This window comes from Ahaetulla prasina, chromosome 14 (genome assembly GCF_028640845.1).
Source record: "Ahaetulla prasina isolate Xishuangbanna chromosome 14, ASM2864084v1, whole genome shotgun sequence".
NCBI lineage: Eukaryota > Metazoa > Chordata > Lepidosauria > Squamata > Colubridae > Ahaetulla > Ahaetulla prasina.
Genome location: NC_080552.1, coordinates 24,486,560 through 24,503,777, shown reverse-complemented (window position 1 = coordinate 24,503,777; position 17,218 = coordinate 24,486,560). Strand labels below are relative to the sequence as shown.

Here is a 17,218-nt window from a genome sequence, read left to right as displayed (position 1 = left end):
CTTAGAGAGAGACCCATGCAGACTGTGCTACGAGGCCTGGAGGATCAAAAGACTGCTGCTAAGCTGGCCCAATGCCCAGGGCCCGATCCAGCCATGTCAGACCCTCCTACCCAGGAAGGATAGACAGGCAGACCCTCCCCATCTGTCCCACCTCCCTCAGCCACAGAGCAAAGCAGGAGGGAGGAAACAGACATTCCGCTGCTTGGAAGAAGTAGAGCTCCTCCTCCTCCTCCTCCTCCCCCCCCATTTCAGCCCCCTTCCGCCCCCGCTGCTCTCCTGCCCCAGGAAAGCTCTGAGACTGACAGCAGAGATGACGCATGCAGGTCCCTCCATTTCGTGGGGAAACAGGCGGAAAGTGGTAACTTCCAGACAAAAGGATGGCAGCCACGTCAGCACTGAATGAAGAGGAGGGGGAACAGCCCCCCAACTGCCTCCCCAAAGATCATCAGCTGCTTGACTCACAGCCGGCCTGGAGCTCTGTGGTTTGTGACTCCCAGCCAGCAATGTCTTCTGCCCAGCCATGGCTTCCTCTGACCTCAGCCCCCCACCCTCCGCTTGGCTAATTCAGGGGAGCCTCCACCCTTCTTTTTTTTTTTTTATTCAAAAAGTTTTACAAAAAATTTTTTTTTCCCCCTCCACCCTTCTTGAGCCCAAGGTTCAAGTCACCCCCATTCCCCTTGGCTACACAGCCCCCAATGACCCTCTGTCCCCTGGTGCCTTTGCCAGAATAGCCCTGCTCACAGAAGGGCCTTGGGCAAGCAGGAAGAGTGTGGTGTGTGCAATGACCCCCAAGCAGAGCAGAGCTCCAACCACCACCTCTGTTGTGGCTTCTCTACCCCTGCACCACTCTCCCAGATGTGCAATGTCGGGGGGGGGGGAGAGGGAAGAGATGCAGCAGGAGGGGAGCCTCTGGCCCTCCTCTGTCCCAGCATAATGGGCAGGCCATGGGGTGACACTGTAAATAGGCAGGGATGAAATCCATCAGGTTCTGACAAGTTCTGGAGAGCCGGCAGCGAAAATTTTGAGTAGTTCGGAGAACCGGCAAATACCACCTCTGGCTGACCCCAAAGTGGGGTGGGAATGGAGATTTTGCAATGTCCTTCCCCCTGGAGTGGGGAGGGAATGGGGATTTTGCAGTATCCTTCCTCTGCCATGCCCACCGAGCCACACCCACCAAACCACACCACACCCATCAAGCCATGCCCACAGAACCGGTAGTAAAATTTGGATTTCACCACTGTAAATAAGGTCCCTGAATGCACGCTGGCTCATTCCTGGCTTCCCACGGCCTCCTTGAGAATCAAGAACCGGGGAGAGAGTCTGCCCATAAGGCTACAAAGGGGGGCTATAGCCTGACCTCAGGGGGCGTCTGCGTGGTCCTATTTCCAAGCAGTCCCACTCCTAGCTCTGGACGCTGGGCAGCAGCTTGCAATCTGGGAGCTGAGCCTGGACTTCGAGGATGGCTTCCCCTTGACACCCATTTACCCCTGGAGCTGCTTCACGGACAGGTCTTCCTGCCTCCTCCTCCTGAGAATTACCCAGGTGTGTGTCTGTGTGTTAGATGGGACTGGATGGTGTCCGCTGTGTGGAGTTTACCCAAGATGGGTCCTCTGCCCTCCCCACTTGGCACCAACTCAACCCCCAGATACTCTACCTGGCAGGCCACCGACTTGGCCCGTGGGTCAAAGATGTGCAGCCTTTTGTCCTGCGGAGCAAAGAGAGGCCCAGTGGTCATCAGCTCTGCCCCAGCCCAACCCCCCTTCCAACCCTGGGCATGGTCAGCCAGGCCAGAGAATGTGGGAAGGGGAGCTAATCCCTGATGCTGCTGCCAATATGACTGAGGGGATGTTCCTCTGTCCTGGTCCTGTTAGATCTCTCGGCGGCTTTTGATACCATCGACCATGGTATCCTGCTGCGGCGGTTGGAGGGACTGGGGGTGGGAGGCACCGTTTATCGGTGGTTCTCCTCCTATCTCTCTGACCGTTCACAGACGGTGTTGGCAGGGGGGCAGAGATCGACCCCAAGGCGCCTCACTTGTGGGGTGCCTCAGGGGTCTGTTCTCTCGCCTCTCCTGTTCAACATCTACATGAAGCCGCTGGGCGAGGTTATCCGTGGTTTCGGGGTGGATTATCATCTGTACGCTGATGATACGCAGCTGTACATTTCCACCCCGAACCACCCCAACAAAGCCCTCAAGGTGATGGGCCGGTGTCTTGAGGCCGTGCGGGTCTGGATGGGGAGGAACAGGCTCCAGCTCAACCCCTCCAAGACTGAGTGGCTGTGGGTTCCGGTGTCCCGGTACAGTCAGCTTACGCCATTGCTGACTGTTGGGGGGGAAGTACTGACCCCCAGGGGAAGAGTGCGTAACTTAGGCGTTCTCCTGGACGATCAGATGTCCTTAGAAGAATATTTGACGGCCGTCACCAGGGGAGCATTTTATCAGGTTCACCTGATTCACCAGTTGCGCCCCTTCCTTGATCGGGACTCCTTACGCACGGTCACACATGCCCTCGTCACTTCCCGCCTGGACTATTGCAATGCTCTCTACATGGGGCTCCCCTTGAAGAGCACCAGGAGGCTCCAGCTAGTCCAGAATGCAGCCGCGCGGGTGATAGAGGGAGCTGGTCGGACCTCCCATATAACACCCATCCTGCGCGGCCTGCACTGGCTGCCGGTAGCCTTCCGGGTGCAATTCAAGGTGTTGGTTACCACCTTTAAAGCGCTCCATGGGTTAGGACCAGGGTATTTGCGATCATCACAGTAGCCCAACTGATGCCGGGCTAGGTCTCCACAAAGCTGCAGAGGGGCAGGGATAACCTCCTCTTTGCAGCCCTGCCTGTTCTTGGTTGGGATGGGCCTGGGGGCCCCAAGGAGACACCACTCTCCTTGGAGGGCGCAAGCTTGGGGAAAGAATGTTCCTTCCCAAGCAGGCGCCCCCAGGGCCTGGCCCATCATGCACAGGACAAGAGAATGCAGCGCAGGGACCCCTCTGAGGCGCCACTAGATGGCAGTCAAGGGCAAGTGGCTGCTCACTGTCAGGGTGCTAACACCACAGCATGGAGCCTGGCGCCCCCTGGTGTCCACCTGCACTCAAGAGCCAGCTCCTTGTTTTGGCCACTGCTTCCCCACAGCACTCACCTGACAAGAAGTGCCCAGAAGTGACCCGTCCGGTTTCCAGGCCAAACTCTGCACCCAGTTCAGGTGAGGCTCCAGCTCTGAAGAGAAGAATGAAACAGGCCTGGTTTTGTGCCCTCTGGGACCCGTCAGGACCCTGCTTGGACCACCCAGATCATGAGGAGGACTCCCCAACTCAGGCCACGAGGGCTGCTGAACATGGCAGAGGGGCAACCTCCCTGCTTGATGCGGGCTGATGCTGCTTTCCAGGGAGGGGCCTTTCCTCCAGCCCAGATCTCTCCAAGCAGCAATTATTCATCTTGATTTATGACAGGGGCAGGGCTTGTCAGTAACGATGCCAAAGGGAAACCCACCCCCCACTTTGCATGGAGACAACTGAGCAGCTGAAGTCCTGCTCAGCTCCTTCTGGATTGTTCTCCTCTGACTTGGAGCTTTTCTGCCTGCTGCTCCTCCTTCCCACTTCCACATCAGGTCGGGCTTGACCCGCAATCCTGGCTCCCATCCCTGGGGCAGGGCTGCTGCAGGGGCCCCTGAACCGGTTCAAGGGTGCACATTTGGTGAGCTGCGATCCCTCCAGCTGCACCAGCCGCCTTCTCTGCAAGGCATCCCCCCCTCCCACTGCTGTTCCTAGGAGGAGCACAATCCTTGGCAACAAAGCTCTTCCTGTCCTCGGCCCAGAAAATACCCCCATCTCCTTCCGCCTTCTGAAATTGGAATGGCAGTGCCTGGGCAGAAAGCCGCCACAGGGCCCACGAGGTTGCTTGGCAACGGGCTCTCTGTGGTTCTCGCGCCTGCCTGGCTTCTCCTCTTCTTGTGATTGCCATGGCCACTCTTCCTGACTGGAGGCTCGCCTGCTGTCCCTCTTTCTGGCCCCTTTCCTCTAGCATTTACCCATGTGGGCAGCGGCCTGAGAGGCCGGCCTGTTCCAGAAAGGGAGTCCAAAAATGTAGCCCCTCAGCTCTGCTTCCACAGAAATTGGTCAGGTCTTCTGGCAGGACCATAACCTGGTGGGAGCCTGGCCAGGCATGCGGGAGTATCTCTTGGTGCTTGCTTGGGATGGGCAAAGGGAACAGCTCCAGACTGGCAGAGAATTGGCCAGCACGATGAAAGCACAGGGCAGAAGCAGCTGACCTGGCTAATGGCTGCTCCGCTTTCCCCAGGGCCAACTGGTCCCGTCCAGGATCCCTGGCATCTCCCAGCCCACCCTGAGGGCGATCAAAGGGCACCCACTAGAATCATACCAGTAAGGATCTGCTGCTGCTCCACATCCCAAATCTTCACTGTCTTCCCGGCTGCGCTGGCCAGGACACTATCCGCCGTGGGGTGAAAGAGAAGCACCTCTACCCGGCTCCTCTCTGGCCCCAGCGTCACATGGGGGGAAGATGAGAGGTCTTGGCCAGACTCAAGGAGACGCCACACCTTCACCTGCAGGAAAGAGACCGCTGGCAGTGCTCATGAGAAGCTCAGCATCTGCTCTCAAGACTCGGGGGATGCCAGGCTCCCTCAGGGGCAGGCAAGACTGAGGGTGAGGGAAAAGCTCTCAGTTAATGCACTTCGGTGCCATCCCTCTTTCTCTCTGCACCCATCCGTTCTCCCAGGAACCGTCCTTGCAGAGAAAGGGACCTTGGGGGGAAGCTAGGCAATGGATGCTGCACTTACAACTTCATCTGCTGATCCGGTGGCCAGCAGCTGCTGGTCAAAGGGAGAGAAGTCAAAGTCTGTCACCACATCTGGAGGAGAGGAGAAGGAAGGGCAGCACAAGAGAAGCAGGCAGCCAAGACTGTGGGCGCCCTCTGCAGTCACAGCACTGTTCCTCCCCGAGGAATTGCCTCCCAGCATGGGACGGGACGCAGAGGATTTGAACTGGGATTTGAACTGGAGGGTGGAAGTCACTCTTTTCTTGCTTCTGCAGCCAAAGGGTCATCACAGAGCCTGCCCTTGGTTCCTGGCTGGGGCTTCTGGGTTTGAGCCTGGACCGAGGGGGCCTTTGGCTTCTGCAGAGGCGCCAGATGTGGTACCATCACATCTGACAGCAGGTTTACCACTGCAGCACAGAGCCAGCCCAAGCAAAGGGGCACAGCTTCTCCCAGCCAGTGCCCCCCACACGGCCATTCAATCTGACACCAAATTACCCACCCTGTTCCACCCAGCAGGATGAAATTGCCTTTGTCTGGGGGGCTTGGGCAGAGGAAGGTCTGATCCTACTATTATTTAGTTCACTCTGCCATTTTCCATTTCTCAAGTCTCTCACAATTGCAGTCGAGAAGGCACAGCCAAGACCTCTGCCCATCTGCCCTCATGCTATGGGCAACCACAACCCAGCAGCTCCCCTTCCTTCTCAGGTTCCCTAAGTGTGGGATGATTTAGCCCCCAACCCTTTGCTTTCAAATGTGGGTCTGTGTGGCTACTAAGCCCTTTGAGGCTTGGGCACAGTGCATCACTTTCTCAGTTCCAAGGGGATGGGAGTGAGCACACCCAGGAGCTCCTCCTGCTTCCCCCCCCCCCTTCGAGATGCATTTTGACAGAGATTTTGGATTGCAGAGCCACCAATACAAAGGAAGGAGAGCAGCAGCTTCCCGCTGTGGGCTGGCCCAGTGAGGCTTCCGAGACCAGGGGCTTCATCCTCTGAGACAGGCAGGTTGGCAGTGCAGCTGTCGGATTACAGTTTCTATCCAGATTATGGCTTCCAGAGGGTAGGCGCAGAGCTGGCAGCCCACAGTCCTGGGCCAATGGAGGTTGGGGTGCAATACCCTCTGAATGAGCGTGTAGCAGAAAGTCCTGGGCAGGCTGGCGTCTGCTTCTATGATGCCCACACATCAGGCTAAGTGTGAAACTCCCACTCTCATCCACAAGCAAGCCCTGTGCGGCAGGGCTGCACTGCCCCTGGCTCAGAGTCTGTCAAAAGTAGGACAAGGCTGTGGGGGAGGAGGGTGTCAGTCACGTGATACCCTTCCTTTTGGCAGCTGTGCAGGAGAGCGATTGCAACAGCAACAGCTTGTCTTAAGCAACCGGCAGCAGAACTGAAAGCAGATAGCCTGGTTCTCTCTTCCTCTATATAGTTTTTTTTTCTTACCCGAGCAGTAAACTTTTCTTTTCTCTGCATGGGAGACTTGCCCGTTTCCCCAAAAGGCTGCCCCTGCAGCTTCTCCAGCTCACCTGAATGGCAGTGCAGATGAGAGATAACTCTCTTGATCCCCTTCGGGCTCTCCAGGAGCACAGCACCCAGCACGCCTGGCAAAAGCAGAAAAAGATCATGAAGCCGGCCCCCTGAATAGCCCACCTGCTCTCCCTGGTTTGCCTTCCACTCACAGAGCTGCCTGATCTATTGGTAGGAGTTGGTTTTGGAAATCTTGGCTTCTGGCCAGACCTGTCTCAAGGTGGCCACTACACAGCAGGGAGGCACCGAGTGCTGGGGAGCAGGCTTTCCTTCCTGGCCCCAACCAAGTGAAGCCAGTCCTGTGGGACCTTTGGGCCAATCAACAGGAGATGTTTGACTTTTCAAGATGTGGGGGGAAGCAGAAGACAAGACAAGCTCCCTGCTAGAGGGAAGAGCAGAAGGGAAAGAAAACTCCTCCAGAGCAGCCAGACTGGGGCCAGTTGGAGGGGAGCCTCCCCACCCTCAGCAGGGACACTGCCTGGGTCACACCCAGAGGGTTTTTGCAAACTCTTTGCCAGGTCAAAGTGCAAGCACAGAACCGAGACTGGTCTGGTCTCCTCTTACCTGCCAAGTCTGTGCTGAATGCAATCCAGCGGGTGTTGGCCTTGATGTGGGGGTTCCCTGAAGGGCAGCTGCTTTGGAGATCTCCAATCCAGGCCTGTTACGCAGAGGAGAGCAAGCTCGGGGAGGGGAAGGGGAGGAAAGGCCTCACTTCCACAAGTGAGTCAAGAACCAGAAGGCAGTGGGGGACATGAAAAGGCAGCTTTCTCTCCAGGGAGGACTAAAGCTCAGCCAAGGACAGGGCAAAGATGCTGCCAGACAGAGTTGGCCAGACTGTCCAGAAAGAGGGAACCAGGAAAGCCTCCTGGCCATCCCTGGACTCTCCTGTGGCTGGAGCTTTGCCAATGGGCCTGTTATGCCAACATGAGGTGTGTCTCCCCCATTCTTCCTTTGAAGCTCCATCCCAGACCGAGAGTTTATTTCACTGCATAAGGGTGCCCAATTCAACTCCCTCCCCTCTCCCGCAGCGTTTTCCCTGAAGCAGCTTCCCAAGGAGATGGAGACGGCCACTGGCTCCACCCGGCTGGCATGGCGGGGCAAATGGCCAGGCCAGCTAATCCCAGGAGATCCCGTGCTTGCCCGCTGGCAGGGCCAGGCTACAACACAGGAGAGCGTCAATGGCGCTCTCCTGGCAGAGCCGCCGGGAAGCGCAGGTGTTTGCTGTCCCGGCCGTCCCCCGTCCCCCACCGCGGGAACAAAACACGCGTCAAATCATAAAACGGAATATTGCAAAATTAGCGCTTCTGGCATTTCCTCTGCAGCCGGAAGTTTGAGCGGCAAAGGCGGCTCCCCTTAAAGAGCCTCTTCCGAAGCTTTTTCCGCCGCCGAGATGAGGGCCAACCCGCCCTCCCTAGCCAGAGGCGACGGGCCGATGGGATCCGGCTTCGCACCCAGCTGTTTGGCGCATTCCCCGCTGCTGCTCAGCCTCCAAACTCCGGCCGCTCCAATTGCTGGCTGAAGCGACGGCAGAAAAGACACCTGCCGGGCGGCCCCAGCCCAGCCCAACTGGTCCCGGGGATGCGGCCCTTGCCCAGCCCAACTGGTCCCGGGGATGCGGCCCTTGCCCAGCCCAACTGGTCCCGGGGATGCGGCCCCTGCCCAGCCGGGCCCCTAGTAGCGAGGGGCTGTTGGGGAAGCCGCCTTGCTCGCCCCCCGACCGGACTAAATTTGGAGGGCGAGGCTTCCCCGGATGCAGTCCCGGCAACTTCCCTTCGGCTCTTCAGGGCCTCGGCTGCCCCGAATCAAGAGCCAGCCGGAGGGCGGCCTCGGCCTCAGTTCCCCTAGGCAAGGCCTGACGGCGTCTCGGGAAGCGCCCACGCGAGCGCGACTCAGCCCTGCAGCCCCCTCCGGAAGCGCCGGCGTCCCGCTCGCTTCCTCCCGATGGAGCCTGAGCCCAGCCGCGGGGGAGAGCAAGGAACCGATGCGTCCATCGGGCCGCCGCCCGCCCCGGCAGGTGGGTGCGCCAGTTCACCGGGGAGACGATACGGCGGAAAGCACGACTCACGACGACGCCGGCCCACCCACCTCCTTGCGGGCCACTTTGGCCTCGGCGTGCCGGAACTTAGACACCCTGAACCGGCTCATGCTGTCGCGTCTGCCGCCGTCCAGCCTCGGGTGCGATTCCACAGAGGCCCCGCCCACGCGGGCCCCAGAATTCTGCGAGGGGAGGAGCCGCTCGCCACAGGCTGAGCACCGGCGCGCCCTCTTCCCCGGCTGCGGGGGTGGCGCCCACAACCAAGAACCCAGGCAGACCTAGCGCTTTATTGGTCAGCAGCTGGCCGGGCGCCGGCAGGGAAGCATCCCGGGGACCGGTCGTCTTCAGGCGCCACGGCTGCAAGGGGCTTCTTTGGGGACCGCGCTGAGCGCTCCTCCCGGCAGCTGCGAACTGGACAAGCGCACTGCCTGCCTTCCAGACCTTCTCTCCTCGCCTCCATCCCCGTCGCGTCCCGCTCACTCGGACGGCTTTCCCTCCAGACCGACTCTCGGCTGATTGGTGGCTGGGCCTCTTCTATTGGCTCTCCGGTGGCTATTTCGGCGGCCCTTCGGCCCTGGGGAGATCAACGGCCGGGCTGCCGGAGGGCTCCTCGAGGGCCGCGTCTGGCCAAAGGGCGCCTTGGAACCCAGCAGGGGCCACCCAAAGACCCTCCCCCGAGGCTCCGTCCTCAGCCGGCCCTGCGGTTCTTCCCATGGGGCCCCTTCCCCACTCTATTAGGCTCGAACTCGCCAAGCGGGATTGTTCCCGCTCCGGCAGGGAGGCTCGTGGCCGAAGGCGAGAAGTAGCTCCCACCTCTCCCGGGCAGGAGAGCAGCTGCCGGACTCGCGCAGACCCTGTCTCGGCCACACCCTCCGTCTGGACCAGCGGCGCTCCCGCTCTTTCCGACCGAGCTTAAGAAGGGGCCGCGCCTGGTCTCCGCCTCGGCTTCCCTTCGCCCAACCCTTCTCCGGGGGCTTTCCCCGCACTTCTGAAGGCTCCCGCGATCCCGCTCCCCCTGGCCTGGACTAGTGGGACCCCGTGTGTGGAAGGGGAGGGCAAGGCAGGAGCGCCGAGCCGAAGTCCAGAGCCACCCACGGCCAGACGGTCGCTCCGGATAAGCACCCTTGAACCTCGCAGACGCCAAACCCATTCCCGCGCCTAGACCGAGAATTAGGAGGGTACTAGGACCCAGGAGCAGCCCGAGCTTCGCGTCGGCGGGATTGACCTCTGAGAAAGGGCGGCTGTGTCCTCCTATACCACGGGACGGTGCGCTTGCGCAGTCGGACTCCCGGCTTGCCGGGCTGAGGAGCGCAGGCGCACTGCGACTGAGCAACGCAAGATGGCAGCCTGGTCCGTCTCACGCTGGCTGGCGGAGGCGGCAACCGCTGCCGGGAGCTGCCGGGCGGGCGGCGCGGAGCCGCGGCGCCTGGCTCTGGTGCTGGCTCTTGCCCGCTGGCGGAGCGTGGCCCCCGTCGCCTCTCGCGCGGCCCTGGCGCCGCGGATGGGAAACCGCTCCGGTAAGAGGCCGGGCAGCCCCGGGAACGACAAGCGCGCCTCTGAGGACGAGCAGAGCGCTGCCCCACTCCTCTTGCCGGCCTGGCAGGGCGGCGCTGGGCCCCCGAGAGAGGCCTTGGAGGGGTCGGCCCAGTATGCTCCGCCTTGGCCGCGCGCGGGCCTCTTGACCAGGAAGCCGGAGAAATGCAGCCTGCGGGGAATCCGATCTGGGGCGGGGCGGGGCTCGGCCGTAGGGGCTGCCTCCGCCCTTCCCTCGACGCTGGCAGCCGGCTTGACCCTCCGCTTCGCTTTGCGCAGGAATCCGACCGCTTCCTCTCGTCTGGGCGGCTTCGATTCACACCAGCGCCTCGAGCAGCAGCAAAGAGGATTATTACCAGATTCTGGGTGTGCCTCGCAGCGCCAGCCAGAAGGAGATCAAGAAGGCCTATTACCAGGCACGGCCGCTTCTCAGGGGATGTAGGGCGTGGGGTGGGGTGTCTGAACGGAAGGGGGCAAATAGCACTGGCCAGTTTACTAACCCTCTCCTAAACAGCTTGCATGTCTTTTTCCTCTCCAGCTTTAGGGCTGGCATTGTGTCCTATGCCTTCTCAACTCTACCTCAATCATTTGGGGCTAGTAATTGCTTAAAAAGCTGGTTTCCTTTATATTTATGTGTACTCCATGTACTCAAAAGCAAAGGAGTGGTAAAATAAACAGCAACTTCCCATGTTGTGACTGAGATTTCATCACAAGACTAGACTACCGCTTAGGGAATCCATTCTGTAATATTGGATTTTTCTGACATTCCTAGGCTGATTTCTAAGTGTTGGCTGCAGAATCCAAGGAAAGGAGGGGGCTGACTTTATGTGTGGGCATAATCCCGAGAGCACTTCACTAGCTACTTGGAGCCAAATTGCTGGAATAGGAAGAGCTGTATCTGATCCAGCAAGGCTGCTGTTGTGTTCTTTGGCTAATATTGTTCTTTAAACCCTCTCTTGTTTAATTTGGCTTTTTCAAGGCCATTACTTCTAAGGATTTCTGAACTGCACTACAAATGTGCGGTGCTCAGTGTATTATGATCCGTGGTAGAAATGAAATAACTTCTTTCTTATTTAAAATACTATATAGGCAAAAATACTCCAGAAGGTAAAAACTATTTTAACAGTTCAATATAGCTGATTTAAAATTCATTGCATGAATTCCCAACACACAAAGGGACTGACAATCTCTTGTACGCAATTTTTATTTTGTATTTTTCTTTCTTTGCTTAGCTTGCCAAGAAGTATCATCCTGACACCAATAAGGATGACCCTAAAGCAAAGGAGAAGTTTTCTCAATTGGCTGAGGCCTATGAGGTAGCATACTTACTTTCCCTTTTACACTCCACGGCTTGGGAACTGCCCCCCACCATGACTGAGCTCTTGTATCATTGGCAGGTCTTGGGAGATGAAGTAAAGCGGAAGCAGTATGACACTTACGGTACCGCGGACTTTGGCTTTGGCTCTGGCTCGGCAGGTTCCGGGCAGCAGTACAGGCACACTGGCCCAACTATTGACCCTGAGGAGCTGTTTAGGAAGATCTTTGGGGAGTTCTCGCAGTCCCCTTTTGGAGACTTTAGCACTGTCTTTGACCAGCCCCAGGAGGTAAAGTTGAATTGCAGCCCAGGCCACTGGTGTGTAAAGTCCCTTGGGGCTTTAATTTCTCCTGCTTTAACATCTGCATAAGAAATCCTATGCAAATGATGAATCTTTAGGAACTATCTGCTTTCAGAATTGACAGATAAAATCACTCCTCCGTGATCAGTTGAATTGAGTTTTTGCTGTCTTAAGGCGGGGAAAAAATCAAAGGTGCATTTAACAATTACAATGATTTTGCCCACATTAATGGCTAGACTGAACATTACTTTCATTCAAATTCAGTAGTTATCCTTTTTGATATTTAGATTTTAAGAGGGAAACAACAATGCAGAAATCTCTTAACAAAGAGTTTGGGTTTCCAAGAAAAAATAGTGTGAAGAAGTAGGTTACAATTTTGATTTTTGATGTATTATGATTAGCAAATTTGATTTGTATTGTGTTGGTCTTTTTAGTTGCTTGATTTGCTTTAGTACAAAGCAAAAGTGTTGACTTCTGGTGATTGCCTGGATTAGTCCCTGCAGTTTTCTTGGCAAGATTTTCTTTGCCTTCTTCCTAGGGCTGAGAGAGAAGGGCTGGCTGAAAGTCACCAGTTGTTTCTGTGCCTAAGGCAGGGCTGCAACTTACTATCACACAGTGTCTAGCTCGGTGGCTTTAAATCACTGCACCAAAATGGCCCTCTCACTGTTCATACATATAATTAATTGTCTGAAAGATGCCAGAGTACTTTTTCTCAATCTAGACAGATTTGTATTCTTCCTTTTGTTCTACATGATATGCAAAATGTTGGCTTGAAACTGTGAGCTCCAAACACTGATATTTTTTTTCTCTTCTGTAGTACATTATGGATCTGACATTCACCCAGGCGGCAAAGGGCGTCAACAAGGAGATCATGGTGCAGATCAATGACAACTGCCAGCGCTGTGATGGCAGAGGGCATGAACCGGGCACCAGAGTAGTGCATTGCTCCTACTGCAACGGGACTGGCACAGTAAGGGCAGGGCAGGTGTGAGCAAGCTTTGGTGCAGGGAACGACTGGGCTCCTCGGCGCTTTAGAAGAAAAATTTATTTAATTAAATAAATAAATAAATAAGAAGAAAGCCAATTCCTTGCTTCAGATGGCTATGGACCCTGATAATAATAATAATAATAAAATAATAATAATAATATTTTAATTTTTATACCGCCCTTCTCCCGAAGGACTCGGGGCGGTGAACAGGCAAAATAAAAACAACAATCAAATACATACAGTAGAATAAAATATTAATTAAAAAACTTATTTAAATTAGCCCAATTTAAAAATACTTTTAAAATCCCAAAACCTAATTTAAAAATTTAAAACCCTAAAAACAACTAAAATTCTATGCCAGTCCCGCACAGATAAATAAATAGGTCTTAAGCTCGCAGCGAAAGGTCCGAAGGTCCGGAAGTTGGCAAAGTCCAGGGGGAAGCTCATTCCATAGGGTAGGGGCCCCCACAGAGAAGGCCCTTCCCCTGGGGGCCGCCAGCCGACATTGCTTGGCTGACGGCACCCTAAGGAGTCCCTCTCTGTGAGAGCGCACGGGTCGGTGGGAGGCAAACGGTGGCAGTAGGGAGTCCCGTAAGTAACCCGGTCCTAAGCCATGGAGCGCTTTAAAGGTGGTAACCAACACCTTGAAGTGCACCCGGAAGACCACAGGCAGCCAGTGCAGTCTGCGCAGGATTGGTGTTATATGGGAGGTCCAACCAGCTCCCTCTATCACCCGTGCAGCTGCATTCTGAACCAGCTGGAGTCTCTGGGTGCTCTTCAAGGGGAGCCCCATGTAGAGAGTATTGCAGTAATCCAAGCGAGAGGTAACGAGCATGAGTGACCGTGCATAGGGCATCCCGGTCAAGGAAAGGGCGCAACTGGCGAATCAGGCGGACCTGATAAAAAGCTCTCCTGGAGACGGTCGTCAAGTGATCTTCAAAAGACAACCACCCATCCAGGAGAATGCCCAAGTTGCGCACCCTCTCCATCGGGGCCAATGACTCGCCCCCAACAGTCAGCCGCGGCTGCAGCTGACTGTACCGGGGTGCCAGCATCCACAGCCACTTCGTCTTGGAGGGATTGAGCTTGAGCCTGTTTCTCCCCATCCAGACCCGTACGGCTTCCAGACATCGGGACAGTACTTTGACAGCTTTGTTGGAGTTGCCTGGGGTGGAAAAGTACAGCTGCGTATCATCAGCGTACAGTTGGTACCTCACCCCAAAACCACTGATAATGATGTGCTGACTGGGGTCCAATTCTCCTCCCCAGCCCTGCTTGGAGACTTTGGCGAAACTCCTCGTCTTCTGAGCAGGCGTTGGGGAAGCCATTGCAACGCAGAAGTGAAATTTCCTGGCATCTCACCTTTCCTTGTGTCTTCTTTTGGACAGGAGACGATCAACACAGGCCCGTTCGTCATGCGTTCGACGTGTCGACGGTGTGGTGGGCGGGGTTCAGTTGTAACTAACCCATGTGTGATTTGTCGTGGCTCTGGCCAAACCAAGCAGAAGAAGACAGTGATGGTCCCGGTCCCAGCAGGTATGTATGTACCAAGTGCTTCTAGGGCAGAATAACAGCTGCTCTTCTGAAGTGAAACAGCAGGGAGGAAAATCGGTCCTTGCAGAAATCAGAGCTGTGCAGCTCCAAAACAGTTAGAACCCAATCCTAATGCCTTCAGCCTCAAATCAGAGTTGCCACGAGCGGAGAAGAAAAAATGAGGGGCTAGGTGAAAGGTAATCCTGAGTGCCTTTGTTTGGCTTTAGGTGTGGAGGATGGACAGACCGTTCGGATGCCTGTTGGAAGGAAAGAAATTTTCATTACTTTCAGGGTGTGTACTGACCTGCAGCTTTGCCATGTTATGCCATGCTTAAAACTGGTTGGCTGCCTGCACTTGCTGAGTCCTTGAACTCTGTCCCTGGTTCCAGGTTCAGAAAAGCCCCGTGTTCCGGAGAGACAGTGCTGATATCCACTCCGACCTCTTCATCTCCATAGCACAAGCTGTTCTTGGAGGGACAGCAAGGTCGCCCGGCCTATATGAGACGATCAACGTTATGGTACGTCCCCTGCCACAAATGCAGAACAAGCGAAATGGCTCGTCTGTGATTAGACGAAAAAAAAACCCAAAAAACATGAAGGGGATGTTAACCTTTTGTACGGAAAGCCATGTTTCTTTCCTTGGAAGGGTTGTCTTTTTTGCATGGAAATGATTGGCACTTCTGTTCTGCAGCAGCTGTGGTCATTTGCTGCTCCGTTGGTATTTTCATTTGCCCTGATTTTGCTTCAAGAGAAGATTGACATTTTCTGTGATGTTCTATGTACAGCCCAGGGTGTTAAATCTTAGAACATTCACTCCCAGGAGTTCTTTGGTAACGGCAGCTGATTCTCACATTTATGAGATACAGTAAGAGTTCAGGAGCATTGAGTGAAAAGCATCTGAAAAGCTTTAATCTTCTGTTTTCTGTGCTTTCCTAGATCCCCCCTGGCATCCAGGCTGACCAGAGGATTCGGATGAGCGGGAAGGGAATTCCCAAGGTGAACAGCTACGGTTATGGAGACCACTACATTCATATCAAGGTCAAAGTTCCCAAGTAAGAAGACTGGGCATTTTGGGGGACAGGGTAGAAGAGGTTATTGGCATGAAAAGGGGCCTTTGAGGCAGGGAGATGTGTCAGTCTGTTGCTTTTGCAAGAATTCTGTGCCCAGAGAGGCTGGCTTTCCTCCAGAGCCCTCCATTGACCTGGAGGGCTCTTATTGCACCTTCCGTCTCTCCTGCAGGAGGCTGACTGATCGCCAGCGAGCCTTGATGCTGAGCTATGCAGAAGATGAAACCGATGTAGAAGGGACTGTGAATGGCATCACCAGCACCACTACTGGTGAGGCTGTAGAGCTATCAGATCTTGGCTGTACTTTGGGGCTAGCAGGTCGTCCTTTGGTTATAGTTGAACTGTTGGCTCCGGTGGCATAAACTATGGCTTTGAATGATGTCAACCATGGTGGAACTACAAAATTCTGGAAGGCACAGCCTTCTACTCGGATGGTGTCACCATTTTTCCTTTGGCAGGAAAAGGTTACTATTACTTGGGTTTGCCTAATAGGGTTACCCACCATTATTTCCTCTGTGCTTTGCTCAATTTTCTGGCCTTCCACAATGCACTGAACTTTACTGACCTCTGAAGTTGAATTAGTGCAGTGCATGCGTTGGCAGCATGGTCGGCTGATGGTTTAGTAGTGGGAACAAATCCCCCAATTAAGAGCAGTTTTTGGCCTTCCCGTAGTGCTTTCCCTGCCCCACAGTGACCCACAAGATGCAATTGGCTGATTTCCATTTCATGAGCACTCTTATATTTCCACGGATTCAGGGCCCGAGTTGTATGTTCACCAAGACATTCGGAGCAGTTTAGCAAGTTCACCAGGGAGAGGGGAGGTGCATTAGAATATGTATCTTTGTTGAGATCATAGTTTCGCAATTGATGAAAGAATAGAGAGGCTAAAGGATAAGTGATAGAAATAAAACAGTAATGAGGAGGCAGCCAAAATTGTTGCTGGGTGCAGGAAGTCTCAGCAACCATGTATAGCATGACAGGAGTTGTCATTTGAACATTCCTCATGTCCTGGGCAAAGAGGCCTGAGGAAGGAAGGCATCTTCTCAGCTTCAACTCCCCATCCCCCCAAAAAAGGCTGGGAAACGGGACAGGATCCTTCTCCCAACATGTATTGACCAAGCTCTCTGCTATTTGTGTCTAGGTGGCAGGGGCACGACTAGCACAGGGGCAGGCGAGGAGAGGCCTGAGGCAGGGGACGGCACAGAGGGATTCCTAGCTAAACTTAAGAAAATGTTTAGCTTCTGATTAACTGCACCAGAGGTAGGAAGCCTCTTGTGATCTTTCCATGCACAGGTCTCTGTGTTCGCTATTTGCAGAAACCGGGGAGGGAGGGAGGATGAAGCTGTAGGAAAACCACTCCGGAGCAGGCACATTCCTTGCTGGGGACTGGACAGACACTCTGTTGCCTCTGGGTCTTTTCTTGCACCCTCAAGCTGTTTCATGTTGCTCCCAGCACTCATAGGGCAGCAGCTGAACAGAAAAACAAATACAAGAAGCAGAGGAGCGGGCATTAGTAACTGCAGTTTCCATCCCTTGGTGTTATACTAAAGACTCCTGGTATCATTGCAGAAGAGCTTGTATTTAGTTAAAAATTCCTCAATTCTTGCATCTATGAGCCTCCCCAAAACGTTGCAGCAAATCCAGAGCCTTAAAAGTGACTTCTGGGGCTAGGGCTGGGGGCACCGGAGTTCCGGCTTGGCTATTGAGAGAATGGTTAACTAGATCTGTCCACAGTCTTTGTGAAGGTCACAGACATCCCTCTTTCTTTTGGCTCTAGGAAAACGTTCCACTGGAAACTAGATGTTGGGGCAGCAGCAGTCTGGAAGGCGTGATGCCAGTGGCTTTAGAACTGAAGACAGACACACGTTGAAGGTCCACAGCCCGATGGCTCCATTGAAGGAAGAAGGCCACTCCTCTAGATGTTAGACTGCAGCGTTTTCAACCGGGGGCTTTGGGTGGGGGATGGAGTTGTGAAAGGTTCTTGGTCTTCCTGGACTTGTTTCTCTCTGAACAGAGCAGACTGCTGGGTGGGTGGGTGGGTGAGGGTCCTGAGGAGCAAAAATAAAGTGTACCTTGTGCCGAGTACAGAGTCCTATCTTGAGGTTTGAAAAAATTCCCCAGAGAGCTCCCAAGATCACACTTGGCCTCACACTT

The 17,218-nt window shown here is 54.8% G+C and overlaps 2 protein-coding genes across 9 annotated transcripts in view; one reads left to right on the top strand and one right to left on the bottom strand.

The window, feature by feature from the left end:
- Positions 1-8,586, bottom strand: part of LOC131185301 (mitochondrial import inner membrane translocase subunit TIM16-like) — a 30,585-nt gene extending 21,999 nt beyond the window's left edge. For 4 of the 5 annotated variants that reach the window (XM_058157720.1, XM_058157716.1, XM_058157717.1 and 1 more), the window contains exons 1-7: positions 8,378-8,586; positions 6,857-6,950; positions 6,292-6,366; positions 4,795-4,865; positions 4,377-4,560; positions 3,139-3,215; positions 1,655-1,705 (exon numbers count right to left, since the gene is read on the bottom strand). In XM_058157720.1, the coding sequence (XP_058013703.1) occupies positions 1,655-1,705; positions 3,139-3,215; positions 4,377-4,560; positions 4,795-4,865; positions 6,292-6,366; positions 6,857-6,950; positions 8,378-8,437 (612 nt within the window). In that variant the 5' untranslated portion in view covers positions 8,438-8,586. The remainder of the gene's footprint in view (positions 1-1,654; positions 1,706-3,138; positions 3,216-4,376; positions 4,561-4,794; positions 4,866-6,291; positions 6,367-6,856; positions 6,951-8,377) is intronic. The other variant, XR_009152118.1, reaches the window with a different exon arrangement.
- Positions 8,587-9,506: 920 nt separating this feature from the next.
- On the top strand, positions 9,507-17,088 carry DNAJA3 (DnaJ heat shock protein family (Hsp40) member A3). Of its 4 annotated transcripts, none has more exons than XM_058157739.1 (12): positions 9,654-9,844; positions 10,140-10,276; positions 11,093-11,176; positions 11,258-11,464; positions 12,294-12,446; positions 13,853-14,000; positions 14,225-14,289; positions 14,387-14,515; positions 14,934-15,049; positions 15,237-15,334; positions 16,206-16,324; positions 16,842-17,088. In XM_058157739.1, the coding sequence occupies exons 1-11, from the start codon at positions 9,667-9,669 to the stop codon at positions 16,307-16,309; spliced, it is 1,419 nt and encodes a 472-aa protein (XP_058013722.1). In that variant the 5' UTR covers positions 9,654-9,666; the 3' UTR covers positions 16,310-16,324; positions 16,842-17,088. The 4 variants fall into 4 exon arrangements, with proteins under 4 accessions (XP_058013724.1, XP_058013722.1, XP_058013721.1 ...); XM_058157738.1 differs by having other exon boundaries at positions 12,294-12,461; XM_058157741.1 differs by lacking the exon at positions 16,206-16,324 and having other exon boundaries at positions 9,507-9,844.
- The last annotated feature ends 130 nt before the right edge of the window (positions 17,089-17,218 follow it).

What these genes read in the sequence shown, in the direction of transcription:
- DNAJA3 (XM_058157738.1), top strand. Translation starts at nt 9,667, where the DNA reads ATGGCAGCCTGGTCCGTCTCACGCTGGCTGGCGGAGGCGGCAACCGCT. An exon ending in AATTGGCTGAGGCCTATGAG is followed by an intron (nt 11,177 to 11,257) that starts GTAGCATACTTA and finishes TATCATTGGCAG; the next exon opens with GTCTTGGGAGATGAAGTAAA. An exon ending in ATCAAGGTCAAAGTTCCCAA is followed by an intron (nt 15,050 to 15,236) that starts GTAAGAAGACTG and finishes TCTCTCCTGCAG; the next exon opens with GAGGCTGACTGATCGCCAGC.